Source organism: Grus americana, chromosome 1 (genome assembly GCF_028858705.1).
Source record: "Grus americana isolate bGruAme1 chromosome 1, bGruAme1.mat, whole genome shotgun sequence".
NCBI lineage: Eukaryota > Metazoa > Chordata > Aves > Gruiformes > Gruidae > Grus > Grus americana.
The window spans coordinates 160512753-160530073 of record NC_072852.1 but is presented as its reverse complement, the minus strand read 5'-3'; the positions used below and the strand labels follow the sequence as shown (position 1 = coordinate 160530073).

At 40.1% G+C, this 17321-nt stretch overlaps 1 protein-coding gene across 4 annotated transcripts in view; it reads left to right on the top strand.

The window, feature by feature from the left end:
* The window catches only part of UBAC2 (UBA domain containing 2), a 108342-nt gene extending 94315 nt beyond the window's left edge, over positions 1-14027 (top strand). For 3 of the 4 annotated variants that reach the window (XM_054825342.1, XM_054825331.1, XM_054825322.1), the window contains exons 8-9: positions 9005-9127; positions 12179-14027. In XM_054825342.1, coding sequence (XP_054681317.1) covers positions 9005-9127; positions 12179-12286 — 231 coding nt within the window. In that variant the 3' untranslated portion in view covers positions 12287-14027. The remainder of the gene's footprint in view (positions 1-9004; positions 9128-12178) is intronic. The other variant, XR_008577091.1, reaches the window with a different exon arrangement.
* Positions 14028-17321: the final 3294 nt, after the last annotated feature.

Here is a 17321-nt window from a genome sequence, read left to right as displayed (position 1 = left end):
TTAGGCAAAGTCTTTTTGTCTAATTAGGTTTCCATTCTAACTAGTCTGTCTTACCTAAGGCTACTTTGGGATTTTGTGATGTAATAGAATAGAAACGGCCTTTAGCAACCTTGCTATAAACTTCAAAGACAGCTATATGTAGGGTACCAGTAGGATAAAAAAGTTATTTGAACTCAGACTCTTGAGATATGTGTGCAAGAGTTGATGTCATATTTTTAAAGAATTCTGTTAACTAATACGTGATTTATGGGTTTATTTCAGCCCACGAATGAAGCGTATCCGCTGCAGCAGTAAAAACTCGCTAAATTTAGACTCAGTATTCATTCATTCTTCCCTTCCTCTGCATGTTGATGTACATATGTGGACACATCCCAAGGCTTTTTTTGAAATCACAGACAGCTTCCATTTTTGTAGAGAAAACAGTATCTTCTCTTTCAGCCCTCAGTGAGTCTTTAACTCATCCTTTGCTTTTTGGCATTCTTCTGGCATTTTCACATCTTGATTATTCTCTGTAATTGTTTAATAATATTTTCTTTGTGTTGAGAAAAAGCCTGTTTTTATTTCAAAATGGGAGCTTTACTCTTAGATGTTGTTGAGTATAAAAACTGCATATACTGCTCATGTTGGCATGTGTGAACTCTTTGGTTTTTACCGTTTCATTTGAATAACATATTTGCAGCAGTGATAACCCACTGCTATTTAGATAGTTCTGTTTTCTTTTTCTGAATAACTTTTTTCACGGATTCCAGGTATGAAATAAAAAAAGTTGAGTTTCCAAGGTGCTGATCCAGGTAATGAACAGTTTATGACTGTTTCCTCCACAGACTTCATTTTTCTGTCTTTTTCATGGAAATTCCACACACTGACAGACACTTAGTAGTACTAGTAGAATAAGCTGAATGTGTCTCATTAACAGCCAGTTGCCACAATCACAAGGCTAACTGTCTCTGACTCCTGCTCCTTGGTACTACCTCACTGTCGTGGTTTAGCCCCAACCGGCAGCTGAGCACCACTCACACACTGACCTATCTTTTTTTTTTTTTTTTTGGACTGGAATTATGAAATTCTCTTTCTGTCTGACTGGGCTTTTGAGCTACAGCCTTTGAATTTGGTTTAATATTTGTAACCAGTTTCCCTAGAGAAGCAGTGGTTGATACAGTGGTTGAACAACTTCCTAAAGCAAAATACTGTTTTATTTGAAAGCAAATATTTTTTTTGAGAAATAGACAATTTAACTTGAGGCAATTCCTCATAAAAAAGCTCCTGGCATATAAATCTCCCCAAGCATTTCCAGAGTGTTTAATTCTCTGTTGTCTGATCAATTCCTGTTTACAGAAGGCAAGTTTCTTTTTAGCTGTACCTTTCCCTTCCTTTCTAGCTTTGAACATGGGGCAAATAAGGCATCCAGTTTGGGGGCTGGTCGGTATTGGATTCTAGGGCTTGTTCTGTAATCCTTCCTGTCTGCACTGAGAGAGTCATGATGGGAGGCCCTTTATTCTTCCTGGTGTCATCTTCCATACCATGCAGTAGCCAAGGAGCATGTAGTTCAGAGAGCAAGTGGTCCATCTTAGTATTCAGATTTTCTGATTAGAACTCTGATATTAGCACGTAACAACTTCAGGAAGGTTTCGCCAATTGTTCCTTAATGCATTAGCTTAAGAGGCATAATAGATACAAAAGTGTTGCCAAACAGTGTTGCAAGTGTGACACCTTGTATGTTGACTTTGCGACATCAACAAATGGAAGCCCCTCCTATTTGCAACCCAAGACAGAACTTGAATTTCTACATCCCAAAATGGGATGCTAATCTGTTTGGGGTTTTTTTTCCCCTGCATCATTGTAGAGTAGCCCTTTATATACTCAAGTATGTGTTCATGCTAGTATGTTGGAGAATTTGGGTTTGAGTTTTCTTAGTGCTCGTTGTTTGTTATTTCAGCTTGTCAAATCAAAACAATCTTGGAACTCTGATTTCTCACTTTTGTTTCGGCCTCTACTTACTCCTCTTTGAAAAGGTTTGTGCACAGGAGGTGAATGGAGGATTATCTGTCTAATTGTCATGTTTTAATAACAGTCCACTGTCACCAGTCAACATCCAAAGAGCCATGTAGTAGGGGCTAGAACTGTCTCTGTTTTGTGTAAAATGTCTACAATGGAGCTAACAGGTCGTCTCCTCAAGTACAGACTCTGTGTTCATGCTGGTGGACCTGCCTTCAGCATTTGGCACACTGGACCCGCACACAGACCCAATTGTCTCACTCAGCAAGTGTTGAACACCCAATGTAAAAACAGCTCCAAATCATGTTGTTCCTTTAAAAATCAGGTGGTGATTACAATTGACAGCTTCACCTCTGAGAAGGCACTCACTTATAAAGATTAATTTTTAATAATGGGAACTTGCTTTTCAATATATAGCTGAGATTTCTGCGGGGGAAAAGTGACAAGCCCTGCTTGCCAATAGCATGACATTGATGCATGTTTTCAACTGATGTAGCCATGACCATATCTGTGATGTCACAGCACCAGCAAAAGCTCAGTTTGGATGAAGGTCAAGAGTGAAGCCATGAAGTTTGGAAAAGGAAGTGCTTTGAAAAGGTGGTTGAAGACCTGCCTCGGGAAGATCCAAATCCCCATTTATTAGTGCAAACAAAGTCCGAGAATCCTGACCCACGCTTCCCTAATGTCAGGTGAATGAATAATATCAGTTCTCAAAAAATGCTGTCTTTCAATTTCTGCTTGATATGAAAGATCTTGTTTCTTCTTGGCACAGTGATCCATCACTTTCTGGCTGAACTACTGCATCACAGCAGTACTGAAAAGTGAATGTAACCGTGATGCAGAGTCCCAGCTTCTGGGAGCACCTACACAGCTTTTCACTTACTGCCAGCTAGTCGTGTGTCTGAGTCAAACGACAGCACCCCTTCCTATTGTGTGTGACAAGCAGTGGTCTACAAGGTCGAGTGCTTGCGCACGCACGAGTACACGAGCTCTCTGCACCTCCCTTGAAGGCACAGGCAGAGGCAGCCATTCCCACCTCACCTCCAGGGAGCAGATGTGCCTGCCCGTTGGCATTTCTGGCTTCTGCTGCTATGAACACATCGTGCCTGTTGCCTCTCAGACAGCTTCAGAGGCGAGATTAAGGTGTTCCTCCTAGATTTCAAAGGAAATAGCTGCTCAGGCTTCAGAAAAGACCACATGTGGATTTCTGAACTTCTGTGACACATGAGCTCCTCCGGGACAGTGCAGGCATCAAAGTTCAGGATGCAGCAAGTAAGAGTTGGAGACAGAGCCCCTTGGCTGAAGAGATTTGTCTGTAGGATAAATTTCCAGAGGAAATTGGAAAATCATTAGAAATCGCTGGCGTGCTTTTCTTGGTGAAATATTCTTTCCATCGCTAAGAACGATGCTCACAACACTAATACTGTTATATTTCTACCCCCCTTCAAAAAATGGAAGTTATCAAAGTTTTAAAAAAAGAAAAAAAAAAAAACCAAAACCAGAAGAGTTTTGTCCTCACAAAAAGAGGCAGACTAGATATTTGGATGTCTACTCGAGATTTCACCATTGCCATTGATCTTTCTTACACAGTGTTCAGATACTGGGGCAGCAGATATCGTTGTATCATTCATGGCTATGATTTTTCTTTGTTTGTGTCATCACTGTGTGTACTTTGGAGTCAATAACTTGTAGAAAAAATTATGTCTGAAAAGCACGTGTTTCTTGCTTTTAGTACATAAGTTATTGTTATTGTTTAAAATGAAGCTTTATATGAAAGACATATGACAGTATTTATGTCCGTACCAAGTAACGGCTCCTATGCAGAGTAGCAAACTTTAAAAATGTTACTTTAAAAGATGAAATGCAAAGCAATTTCCTTTTTTTTCTTTTTCTTTCGCTGCGGTTGTTATGTTAAGAAAAGGTGAACAAGACAGATAGAAGAGGTGCTTCCTGTTTGTGCAAACAGATGGCGAGTTGGCATTAACCATATACATGAGATAACATTATCAAAATATCTTAACTACATGCATCACTTTCAAGAGGACTTATATAAAGCATTTCTTTCATTTCTTTTTAAATTAATCTAATTAAAATATGTGCATATGTGAGAGCTACTTAAATGGATATGTGTTATTTGTCCATAATACAACATTTTTAATTGTCAAGCTTTGGATAAGAAGTGGTTTTACAAACTATGCCAGGACAGGTATGTATAAGGGAAACAAGTAGAGCTGCCTTTTCAAAAAGAGAGGGAGGAGATTACGTGAAAAGAAATGGGGTTTTAGCAAGCTGTACAATCAGAGATATTTGCTAGTTCTAGACTGGCATGAATATCTCTTTCTTATTCTGTAGGAAAGGAGGATACTCCTTTCCTTGTAAACAGCATTGTCCTAGGCACCATAAAAAGAAAAAAAACCAACAAACACAACAACCCAAAAGAAAACAAAAGACATCAAGGATGTGACCTCATAAGGCACAACTTCAGTATGTAAAGCCCTGGCAGCTATCCAAGAATAAGTCATCAATATGGTATTTCCTTACAATCTTTTCTGTGATGAAGAGCTGCCATTTTCCCATTCCCTTAATCCAATTCCAGTCTGTTTTTAAATCTCATTCTTCGGTCATCTGAACTTGTGACTGGTTTGTCATCTTCCTGTAACAGAAGTTCCAACATCACCGGTGTTCTAATCCACTTCTGGTAGTGATTTATCAGAGGCCAATAAAATGGTCATCTTGGTGTTTTTGTCTCCTACCAGGCAGTAATAAAAAATTTACAATCAACAGATTCACCCAGCATTGCTAAACCAAAGGAAACAGAATTTTTCTTGAGTTAAAAAATTACAACCTGAGAAGTAAGGGAGGAGGAAAGGCTTACAGGCCTTTCTTAGGTGTGTCCATCACCCTTCTATTCGACTAATTAATGAAGCAGCCTCTTTGTCAAATGTTTTTTCCCCCATGACATGTGGAAGGCTATGTTGCGGACAGAAATAAGGGCCCAGTCACCAATTTGTACAAAGTATTTTTATGAATAATTGTAGACTGATTTTTTTCAGTGCTTGTCTCCGTTTAATAGCGCAGCAGTCAGGGCTTCTGAAACACAGTTTCTGATTAATGCCATGAAAACGAGTATAACAGCTGGCAATGGAGACTCAAAGTTCTTCATAGCTTCCCACTGCAGGCACTGGGACCAGCACATGCAAGTTGATGGTAACCTTCTGCCTCTTGACTACGGTGAGCTTGGTGCTGTTTTCACACCATAAGCAGAGGCCTCCTCCAGCCTCTCATCCTGCAGTATAAACAAAGCAATGGAGGAATTAAATATGGTAAAAAGAAATAATAACAACTCCTTTTGCTATAGTAAATCGTGCAGCATTCACACAATTGGACATGGACAATTTGGACTAAGGAAATAGCCGTGAACAAGTAGCGTAGATAACGTGACAAGTGGCTACTGTCCAGAGCACTGAATGGGGGAAGGTGTTGGTTTATCACGTCACGTCCCCGAGTGCACCAATAGGCTCTCAGTGCCGAGGACCAGCTCTGGTACAGTACAGCTCTTCAGCTTTGGAGCAGACTCGTGTGAGAGAGAGCTGTGGTTAGAAATACGTGCGAGAAGCCTTGTTGGGGCCTCAGCCACTCTGACTGGGAGTTGCTTTTAAGTTCAGGTCCTTGCTCTTGGTCCTTGCTGAGCTGCTTTGTGGACGCGCGTGTGCCCAGCCGTCTGGCTACCTCCCTCCCTGCTCCTGACTTACTGACTTGACTTCTAGGCTTGGTCTTACACCTGCCTCACAACAGTGGATTTGCCTGGCGATCTGGATTTGTGGCTTAGTTTGCTGATCCCCAGTAGGGTCTCTCAGATGGCCTAGAAGCATCACTTAAATTCATCAAATTAGATATCTTCATGTGAAATCTTCCTGACTTCTCGCAGAGTGAGTGTGTTAACATGGTCAAAACCCACTGTAATACAGAAATCATCATTGTCAGCAAAATAATTTCTGTGAGACAAAGTGGAGTATTAGTCTGGAAATCTCCTTTGGCACATTTTTTAACTGGAATTTGCGATATTTACTTAAGACATTTTTTTGCTGTTTGCTTTGAGTCAAATTAAAATTCACAGATCTACATGTATTTCTGCTGTGATAGTTAAGGTTGTCTGAAAGTCTTTACGCACTCACCATCCACTCTGGAAAGCCTTGATCTCCGTCTTCTGTGGATCTAAGACATTAGCTGCACATCCTCATTTTTCCTTACCTTTACTTTATGGGATTGACCACAAATACCAGTCCCAGAGCTCCCGCTGCAGTTCCTGGAGTCTCTGCTCTTCTGAGCCTGACTTGGTGCATGTCCATCATATAATTAGAGGCAAGTCAATGAGGGGAACCAATTTTCTTGCCGTTAAGGATAAAAAAAGCTTCATGTGCCTGAGTTTGGTGCAGTTTGTAAACTTTCTCATCACAGATGAGAAGTAGACCGTAATGTTAGGATTAATCCTAAACATCAGTGTTCACATACCATTAAGAGTTTCAGCCTTACTGTTGTTTTATGTTGGATATGCTTACCTCATTAATGTACTTAGAACCGATGGGTTATGTTTGTCACAGTTTTCAAAGATAACTGCAATATTCTGAGGGCAACTGAAAAAGATCTTTTCACTATTTTGATGTAATTTGTCTAGTCTGTTTTTTCCAGGAAAGGGTTAGTAGTCCTCACATGGAACTCTTCTGAACATATCACTATATCTATAGTTTATCAAGATATCTGCTGTAAACCTTCAAAACAAAATAGTTAACTTAGTAAGGAATCTGCATGTTTTTACTGAAAGTAATGAATTTTGTATGCATTAATTTAAAATGCATTGTAAATTTAGAGTAAGGAGGTAGACAAGTCTCTTTGTAGTGTTATGTGGCAGCGCACAGGACAGAGAAGATGCAAAACCAAACTGGAATAGGCAGCTCAGTAGTAAAGCTGAGAGCATGGCTGGAAAGGTACGTTTATTTCAGTCTTCACATACACTGGGATACTGCTAAATTCATTCATTTATTGTAGATTTTATATATCATACACATTATTCTGTGTGACTTCTGACAAAGAAACGTGACATAGTCCTGTTAGCATTTTTCATTTCACCAATTTAAGGAAACATTATTTTCTCCCCCTCGGGTCTTTCAAAAGAGTAAAAACAGTCAAAGCAGCATTAGCGCAGTGTTCTTGCTGAACTGTAGAACTTATTAGACTTTTGGAAATTCAAAGTTAATGAATTAAAACTCAATGTAATTCTGAGTTGGGGGAAATTATAGATGGGGAAGTACAGGATGTGTGATTTTCCAAGGCCACAGAGTAGAGCAGTGGTGTCAGTAGAAGGTCTAAGATCCCTCTCTGGGTTTAAACTACAAACCAATTCTCCTTTTTACTGTGCTCCGCTGTTTGGCTGACACAAGGCTTATACAAAATCCTTTGGTTAAAAACTCATGACTTTTAACCGAACGTTTTATACAGCACGCAAAATAGAAATGTAGATACGTAATCATGTTTTAAATTCAAAATCACTAACAGTGGAAATTATGTCTTGAAAACCAGCAATGACTCCTAGTTATTGCACATCTTCACAGGGAAAAATGCGCTATGGGACCGAAACACTTTCCAAGCCAGCGTTTCAAATCTCGTGGCTGTCCCAATGCTTTTGTAAGCGTGCTATTGCACTGCCCCCTGTGGTGTCTGGGCTGGCGGGGTCTCCTCTGGAGAGAAAGGAAGAAAACAAAAAAAGGGCAAGAAAACTAAACAAACATGTTTGGTTTGGTTGGTGGGGTTTTTTTTGTCTAGGAGCAGGTTTAGCTGCTGCTGATCTGATTGAGCAGAGAGCATTTAATTCTCTAGGGGTACATAAAGGCAGGAAGAGCCCTCGCTGAGAGAGAAAAAAAAAAGAAAAAAACCCTCTTTTAAGAGGAAGGTCTTCTGAGAAACGACAGTATAGAGCTAAAATAGAGCAACTAGAGGAAGGAAGTCCATGTCCTATATATACAGAGAGGGAGGGGGATCTTCTCCATAGTAACAGATGGAGCAGGGGAGGGGGAAAAGGACAACACAAACTGCAAAAGGCATTTTAACAAATTGTATAGAAAAGAGAGGTTTGAGGTTTGCTGTTCTTCCCTGCTTGCAGGGTCTGTGGTTTTGGTGTGATACAAAAAAAAAATGTTTGTTTAAGCTATTAAATGAGGATTAATTATTTGTGGACAATTAGAAAGGTTGTACTTTAGTATTTGTACTTTATATTCTAAACATCTTCTTATTACAAGACTTGAAGCTTGGTTGTTAAAAGGAAGTTTCGGTTCTGTGATTTACACAGCACATACATCACTGCTGTATTTGTATTATTACAAATAGTTACAAAATGTTTTGGCGCTGGAATATGGCCAGATTTTGCAACGGTATTTAACAGGCAGGAGTTAAGTGAGGTGCTCTGCGTGTCCGTAACAGTCGCATTAGTGTCACAGAAGTCCTCACCTGCGTGGAAATCACAGCTATCCTGAAGGTCGGGCTTGTTCTGAGTTTCCTGATGTGGTCTTGCTGATGCACCGAGAATCCATTTTTGCTTTTGCCTCCCCACTTATTTCTTGCACTCTTTTTCCCTGATTAACTCCAGCGGTGGTCCTGCAAAGCACTTGCGGGACCCACTGTTGCATCTCTGGCCAGGCAAATCCCGGGCAAAGCGAGCAGGGCCTTCAGCCTCAGAAGTCTAGTACTGTAGTAAACCAGATCCTCCACAATGCATGTGAAACACCCTTTCCTCCTCCTGTTAGCACTTCTCCTTAATTTACAGTGATTACATCTAATGACTAGTGAAGCGGTAACCAGTCCCAATTTTGACTTCATAAGAGACTGCAGCAGGTTTTGTTGTTCAACATATTTTACTCAAACTTTTGCCTTTCGTATTATGTGGGATGTATGATCTTTTTGTTTAAAAATATCTGTAGTTCTTTCTGCAAAGACTGACAGCAGTGTCTGGTTTCAGGGTGGGATGATTAACTGGAATAGACTGTTTCCTCCTTTACGTCATAGACATAATGCGAATTATCAAGTTCATCGCCCTTCTGAACAAGACACACCTCCACCTACTGAGGTCTCTGAAGAGCAGGTAAACATTTTTCTATTTTAAAATGGTATTAAAAAAATGGTTAGGAGTTACCTCTACTAATTTTTTATCATCTGTTGACACAGTTTCCTAAACGTTCTCTATAGCAGCACAAATTAGAATATCAGATAACAGTCACAATAGAGACAGCAAATCATCATTACCATCCAAACCAGAGTTACAAATCAACTTGGGAATTTCTGCTTTTATGTGTAACTGTCTTTTGTATTGAAAGATGAGACAGTTTCACTAGTGGGGGTTCTTCAAATCTGATAAAATAAATGTTTCAAAGAAGGAAAAATGACAAATAGATTTCATTATTTGTCTTGTAGATGTGCAAGTTTTCCTTCACTGAGGTCTCCAGCTTAAGTTTCCAATTCAGTCACGTAGGTTTTTTGGAAATAAGAATGTTATGCCAGCTGTGGACTGCAACACACACTTGGTCTAAAACTTGGATGTTTCCCTCAATAATGGGGTTGATTGATTTCACTTATTGAGAAGTTTGTGTCTTTCCTATCAAATATAGATTTAGGCTTTTGTTGATAGTTTTATTCTCAGAAGAGAGGATGATTTATTAAGAAATCTAAGAATTTAATAATAGTGTTGTTTCTGTATTCGGGATTTATTGCATGCACTCAAGTTCTCCAGGTTGTAGCCTATCCGCAGTTAACTGCATTGGCCGTTTTATAGTCTAAGGTTTCTCTTACCCTTGAACAAGAGTAGGTTTCAAGGGCGATTTTTTTTCTTTCCCTTTTTCCTTTTTTTTTAGGGAGATAAATCAACACTGGCTAGCACCACACTGTCATTTCTAGTTAGTTTAAAATGAGCTTGTTCCAAACAGAAATCTTTGTTATGATCTGATTTCTAGTTTTGATTCAATGTTAGGTTATGTTCAAAGCGTTAAAAACTTTAACTGCACTGGTGGTTTTGACTGCAAACCTGCTGGTCTACATTCAAAAAGGAAAAGGAAAAAAAAAAGAAAAGAAAAAGAAAAACCCCATGCCAAAGAACACCTTCTGAGAGAAAACCCAGAAACTTAGTTTTGGCCAGCCTGAAAGCCTATTCAGTGCCAGGTATGGGATGGACCAAAAGATTTCCCTGCTGGGTTGGTTTGTTTATTTGCTTTATTGACTAATTTTGCTTATGGAAACTTTTATTGTTGGGCTGGAACTAATGAAATAGTTACATTAGTCTGACTTATGCTGGATTCTTACCCAAAGCCTTTAGGCCCAGATTTATGAAAGCAATATACCTTTATATTTTCTCATGCATTGAAGTTGTAGAGCTCACCTGATTGCTGTCATTCGCAGCACTGCCTGGTTGCCCTGCAAAGAAAAAGTAATCTAAGCACCTTTGATTTCTCAGGACTATGCTAATAACTGCACAAGTTGTCTTAGAATGGCAGAAAGGCAAGGTTTTCTTCTGTTCTTCAGCTTAAAATTTGCAAGCATTTGCAACCCCTTTGTTACAAAAATCTCTGCATTTCTTGTGGGTTTTTTAGCACCTTAAATTACCGTTACGAGTATACATTTCTGTTTCCTGGAGCTGGATTCAGTTCCTGTGGTTAAAATATATTCAGATGAAAAGAGCTTTTTGTTGTTACAATCTCTGTGATGCTTGCTGGCTACTTCTGTAAATGGGAACATTGCAATTCCATCCACCACTTCTTAAGGTTAGAATTCATGGCAACTGCAGTGAAAACCTTTCTTCTGAAATGTATTTCTGTGGTTAGCTTTTATTCCGCTGCCTGCCCTTTTTCTCATAAAAAAACACAATCTTAGGTGAAAAATCAGAGGAAACTGTAGAAAGTTACGGGCTATGAAATCCAGTTTGAAGTTACGCTGTTGTTGCAGAGGTGTCGAAAGTAACAATTCATTTCTCTCTCTACAAGAAGGTGAGAAACTGACATTGGGTTGTAAGGCGGGGAGAAGGGGGAAAGGCACCAAAATAATCGGTACCATATTTGATATTCTGACAACCGAGGCAGCTGTTTTCAAACGCTTTGTAACAGTGTATTTAGATTAAGAGAATGAGGACCCCCACCTCTGGGCATACCTGGCAGTAGTGGACCTGGCACAAAGTTCTGGAGGTGTTAGAGGAACGGGAGGTTGCTTTTAATGGCACCTTTCTTTTAAAAGGCATTTGAAGTACTTTGAATACTAGCGCATATTGTTCTTGCACCCTGGGAAGTGTCCACCTGAGATGTAAATGGCCTCTGCTGCTGCTGCTGCCGTCTCCATGCAAGCAGAGGAGGAGCAGCGGTAGCTCCCAGACAGACAGCTCCTGTAGCTCAGGACGTCCAGGTTGAGGACTTGTGGTGTCTGGTCATGGGCCATTTGGAGCAGAGTGGGAAATGCTTTACGCTGCCAGTGGCCATAGTTAATTTATGTTCCCCCCTCCCTCTTGTTTTTCCCCTCGCTGGAAAAGTGAATGAGTTATATGGTGACTTTCAGTCATACGTAATTGAGAATTGTAGATGTCAAATGTACTTTAGATTGGGATGTAATCATAAATTAAATTTGGTTATACCTACGTTGCTTTTTACATGTGGTAATTTGCACAGAGCAAAAAGGTTAGGTGTCAAGTACGTGATATGATAAAGAGGGATGGTCAAGTGGTTATTGATTACCAAAATCACTGTCATAATATGCCCTTTCCCAGGTAATTCTTCCATCAAATCTCATTGACTCAGGCTGTTTTGAGAATAATGAGATTGTAGTTGTCACATGTGGTGCCATACTTCCTATTTTACTCTTTTTTCAAAATTGGACCAGCTAGGAAAATGCAGATGTGGCATTTTCAACAAACGATTCGTTTTGAAGAAACTATCAGAAGGCAGTCTGATATCTGTCTGCAGCGATGTTTTAAAGCATGCTGTCCCAGATACCTCTTTGTGACGGTGCATAGCCATGCTTGCTTCCTTGCTGGAGAAGTCAGCTTTTGAACAGCCTAATCAGTGGAAAAGTGATCTCTGAGACTGTTAACGTGACTAATGCGCACACAGTGCAAATAAAACTCTGTTTTTAAAGTGGTGCTATGTTATTTCTTTTCCAGGTTGCACGACTTATGGAAATGGGATTTTCCAGGGGAGATGCTCTAGAAGCTCTGAGGGCTTCAAATAATGACTTAAATGTAGCCACTAATTTTCTACTGCAGCACTGATGGTTTTGTGTGTGAAGGAACTTGAAGGGTTTGTACGTGTCAAAGATCAAAGCCACCTGCTGGACAGACTCACGAAGGTCATCCCAACAAGAGCGTCAGGAAAGAGAAACTGGCTCTGCGTGACTGGTGATTCAAAGCGATGTTAAGAAATGACGTGAACTGTTCCCAAGCCTTCAGATCACTTGGTGGTTTCTAGTCTGGTTATCTTTTTCAAAGTAACTTTAGTTTCTACTTATTTCTGGATATCACCTAAATTTATTTTTAAAATAAAGTAGGTGGGGTTTTTTTTCTTGGAAATCCTTGTTAGACATATTATCAGACTTAATGACTAGGAAAAGAAGCTCCAGCAACCACAACAACTAGATTTACCTGTCAAGAAAAATAGTATTTTCTTCATTTACCAGTCTAATTTCTCTAGCTTACGTGTTATGTTACAGTACTTGATTTTTTACTACAGTAATAAGAGGTTTGAAGATCGCTTCATTTTCAATTCAGCAAAGGGTTATGGGACTATTGTGTCATTCTTTGGAAAGTTTTATTAATGCCTGTAATATTTTATTTCTTGAATTCCCTTTTAAATAAAAGTTGTCGTTCAGCACATAATACACAGATAGGATGCGAGGAAATTCACGTGCGTATTGCAAGCTATGGTGACCACTGTAAATTTAAATTTTTTACAAACTGAGTGAATTGCTATTCAGATACAGGTCATGAAGGTATTCACTGGAAGCAATAAAGGTAAATGGAATGATAGAATAGGATCAGAACTGAAATTATTTGAATGACTTCATGTCCAATTCAGACGGACTTCTGTAACGATGGATGTAAGCTCAGTGTCCTATGTGCTGGTTTCATTTTTTGAGCTGGCTACATACTGTCTTAAAATGATAAAAAGCTAACTTTTCTATATATAGTTCTAGTTTTCTACTGTCAAAGATGTGGATGACCCTGCATTTGCTGAATCCTCGCTGTCTGAAGCAGCTTACTGTTGATCACAGGCTGGAATATTAACCTTAAGGGTGATTCAGGCTAACACAGGAGGTTATAGGGCGCTAATGCCAAGGTAGTACAATATTGGGTTTGAGGTTTAGATTGAGAAATAAACTTCCTTGGCTCGACTCTCAGAAGCGCTCAGTATTAGCACCTTAGGAGCTTCAGGAGGTGGGGTGGAGAGAGGTGAACATCTCTGTAAAACCAAGCTGAAGTAATACAAGATTCCGAACTGTGACTCCGTGACACCAATCTACACGTGTATCTCAAGCATTTAATGTACGTTTCTGTATGTTCTGTATGTGCTTTTGTTTGCACATTGTGTGTATGTATGTGTCTATTTATATACACACAGGCATGTTTAATACATACCTACATTTAGAATAAGGTATAGGTCATCAGAAGCATAACAAAGGTAACAGCAGGTGCAAAGGGGAGGAGGTGAAAGAATACAGGAGAGAGAAGGTTGTTTTGAAAATCCAAATGAACATGTGTGTCCCAAAGTACCGACCTGTGCAGTCTCACTTGGCCTGGAAACTATACTGGGAAATTACAGGACAAGATTGAGGGAGAGGGAGCTACCTTCTTTTTTTTTTTTTTTTCCCTTTTCTTTTCTTTTTCTTTTTTTAATTGACTGTTAAAACTAAAAAAAGTCTTTCAGGCATAGAAGTCCTATCCAGAAATTGTATCAGATTTGTGCAGCTTTCAGCACATGACATAATTTTTAATAAAGTCAATGTCCTGTATGTAATTTTTTTTTTGTATTTTCCTGTGGGTGAAATAAGGGGGGTTTGGAATGTTTTCCTGGGCTTTGATCAACTTCCTGCAGGGTTTGGCTTGCTGCTCCGATCACATTATTTAGGCAGGGTCTGCTTTTTAATTGAAAGAATTTGTTCCTGTGAAGCTGAGTGGCTCTGTGTGTGTGTAAGCTAGGACCATTTCTGTACCCAGAGAACTCTGGAAACCTGCTGTCTTACAAAGCAAAGGGTAAATGTAAGAAAAAAAGAAAAAAAGCCCTACAGTAATTTGTATAGCCAAACTAGTTAAATGTTTTGAAACAAGTGCACGTGGGTGGGGGCAATCCCAAGCACGACTACAGGCTGGGTGAGGAATGGATTGAAAGCAGCCCCAAGGAGAAGGACTTGGGGGTGTTGATTGATGAGAAGCTCAACATGAGCCAGCAGTGTGCGCTTGCAGCCCAGAAAGCCAACCGTGTCCTGGGCTGCATCAAAAGAAGTGTGACCAGCAGGTCGAGGGAGGTGATTCTGCCCCTCTGCTCCGCTCTGGTGAGACCCCACCTGGAGTTCTGCGTCCAGCTCTGGGGGCCCCAGTACAGGAGAGACATGGAGCTGTTGGAGCGAGTCCAGAGGAGGGCCACGAAGCTGATCAGAGGGCTGGAGCACCTCTCCTGTGAGGACAGGCTGAGAGAGTTGGGGTTGTTCAGCCTGGAGAAGAGAAGGCTCTGGGGAGACCTTATAGCAGCCTTCCAGTACCTGAAGGGGCCTACAGGAAAGCTGGAGAGGGACTGTTTACAAGGGCATGGAGTGACAGGACAAGGGGGAATGGGTTTAAGCTGAAGGAGGGTCGATTTAGATTAGATGTTAGAAAGAAATTCTTCCCTGTGAGGGTGGTGAGGCACTGGAACAGGTTGCCCAGAGAAGCTGTGGATGCCCCCTCCCTGGCAGTGTTCAAGGCCAGGTTGGATGGGGCTTTGGGCAACGTGGTCTAGTGGAGGGTGTCCCTGCCCATGGCAGGGGGGTTGGAACTAGATGGTCTTTGAGGTCCCTTCCAACCCAAACCATTCTATAATTCTATGATAAGTACAGGTTTTAATTTTGAAACATACAGATTCTTCCTTCACAAATATTTTTTCAAAAGTAGAAATCAAGACTAGTGAATTCCTTCAGAAGTCAAATTTTGTCTGTAGGAAATGAAGGTCCACCTAGCCCAGGGTAAATGAAATATGACCTGTGCCCTTTCAGACATGGCCCTGCTCAAGGGACAAGCACAAAGAGCATTTATTCCTTGGAATTCTGAAACTTACTGAGTGGCATCTGAGACATGTAAGCGGATATTCTCCGAGTCTAAATCCTTATTATCTGTACAAGGAGTATCCAAATGTCACAGTTATGTGGAAAACCCCTTTTTGCTGGGCATTTCACAAAACATGGTCAAACGTAAGGGGTAAAATTCAGGTGATGTCAGTTGAAACTCCCCTTGACATTGGTGAGAACAGTTTGCTCAAAATGCCTCCAGGGTTGTGATTTCCCATTTAAAAAATAAAGAAGTGGTAAAAGGAGGGGTCTCAGATGCCGTTGAACACAGTTCCTGTTTTGTGCAAGAACCATAGAAGAAAAATTTACACGCTAGAGCTGGAAAACAACTGAGATTTCACTTGAAGGTGAAACTCTCATGGACCATTTCTGGGAATGCGAGGAGTATGTTCTTCACAGCCTACACAGTGTTTGTCCAGTACGGTTTTGAATATCTCATCACACAGTTTCTCTTTTGTGTGTCACACAATTATAGTTTTTAGGCAGCAAGAGAATGCAGAATACTTTTCTACGGAGAGGATTTTAAGTTCCTAGGAAATTCACACTGGTTTTAGTAAAGCCAAGATTTGCTATTTTGAAGTAAGAGTAGTTGCTGCTGTTAAAATTACTAGACTGGGAATGTTGTCTTTTGAGACAACGCTGGAATAATTTATTAGGGACTTTCCTAGATGATTATGCGATACTTTCAAATACACCCACAGTAAGGTTTGTATTTGTGGAAATCTGCCTCATAAGCCGCCAAGTTCTCAAGCCTTAACTTTTTTCTTAAGATGCAGAACAACTGGGCTCCATACCTACCGAATCCATTTTCCTCTCCCAAAACAAGTGCTAAGGTTGTCTCCTCCTTACTTGAGCAAACGGACTGTCACCGTTGGTTCACGTACCAGCCTGCGCTGTCTGGTGCTTGTCGGTGCCTTTGTGAATGTGCGATAGAGAAAAGGTCTCATGATTTTTGTCTGGAGCAAAAGAACAAGCAAGCGACACGTATTGCAAAGGTACTGGGCAAAGAGCAACATTTTTGGCTCTTCTGTTTGTGCATGTGTGTGTATATATATATATACACACAGACATGTATATACCTATATATGTGTGCATATGTATGTATATATACAGAGAGTGAGAATATTTATGTATCGATCTGATGAATTTAACTGGAGCTAAGAGTTTGTTGATGAAGAAAAGTAAAAGTTATTCAGAGACTCCCATCTCTCACACACGTGTGTATTTGGAGTATATATGCAGTTGCAAAGGCACCCACATTTGAACGCAGTCGGAACTACAGCTCTCATGTTGTGGGGGATCTGCATCTGTTTGAGGATAAATAAATGCACGATATTCAGTTGGACTAATGGAGTTTTTTGATACATAAGTGCAATTAATTTCTTGTGTGTGTTCTTCTGCAAGAAAAACCTAAATGAGATTAGCTTTAACTGGTAGCCATAGTAATAAGTATTTTTATATAAATGAGTAGAAATACTATTTTATTAGGAGAGTCACATGAACACACAAACACTATATGTGTTTATATATACGCACAGATATGCATATTTTATATATGTATACTTACTTAAAGCATACTGTGTTTTGTTTAATTTTTAGTAGGCTTACATTCCTCCCATTTCCATATATAAAGGGATGCTTTGACCACAGAAAGCCAACTCTTAATTGAAACTCAAAGGGGGTATGTGCTACCAATAGTTTTCAGTTCAAATGTAGGACAAGAAACCGATGATGGGAGCAGAGGAAGGGTACGAGCTGATGAATGGGTGCAGCTGGCGAGAATCTCAGCAAATTGGTAGCTCAGCTGTTGTTGATTTTTGTAAAGGAGAGGTTTGAGAAGAAACGAGAAGTTAGCCGGGCTCACATGTGTTCGTAGGGGACTGTTTCCAAACGTTGTATTGAAGAAACAGGACTATACGTGCTTTAAAAGTGGGTGAAAAATTCTGGGATTGTGACTGAACAGAAAGCAGGAACTGGCCTTTTGACTGGAG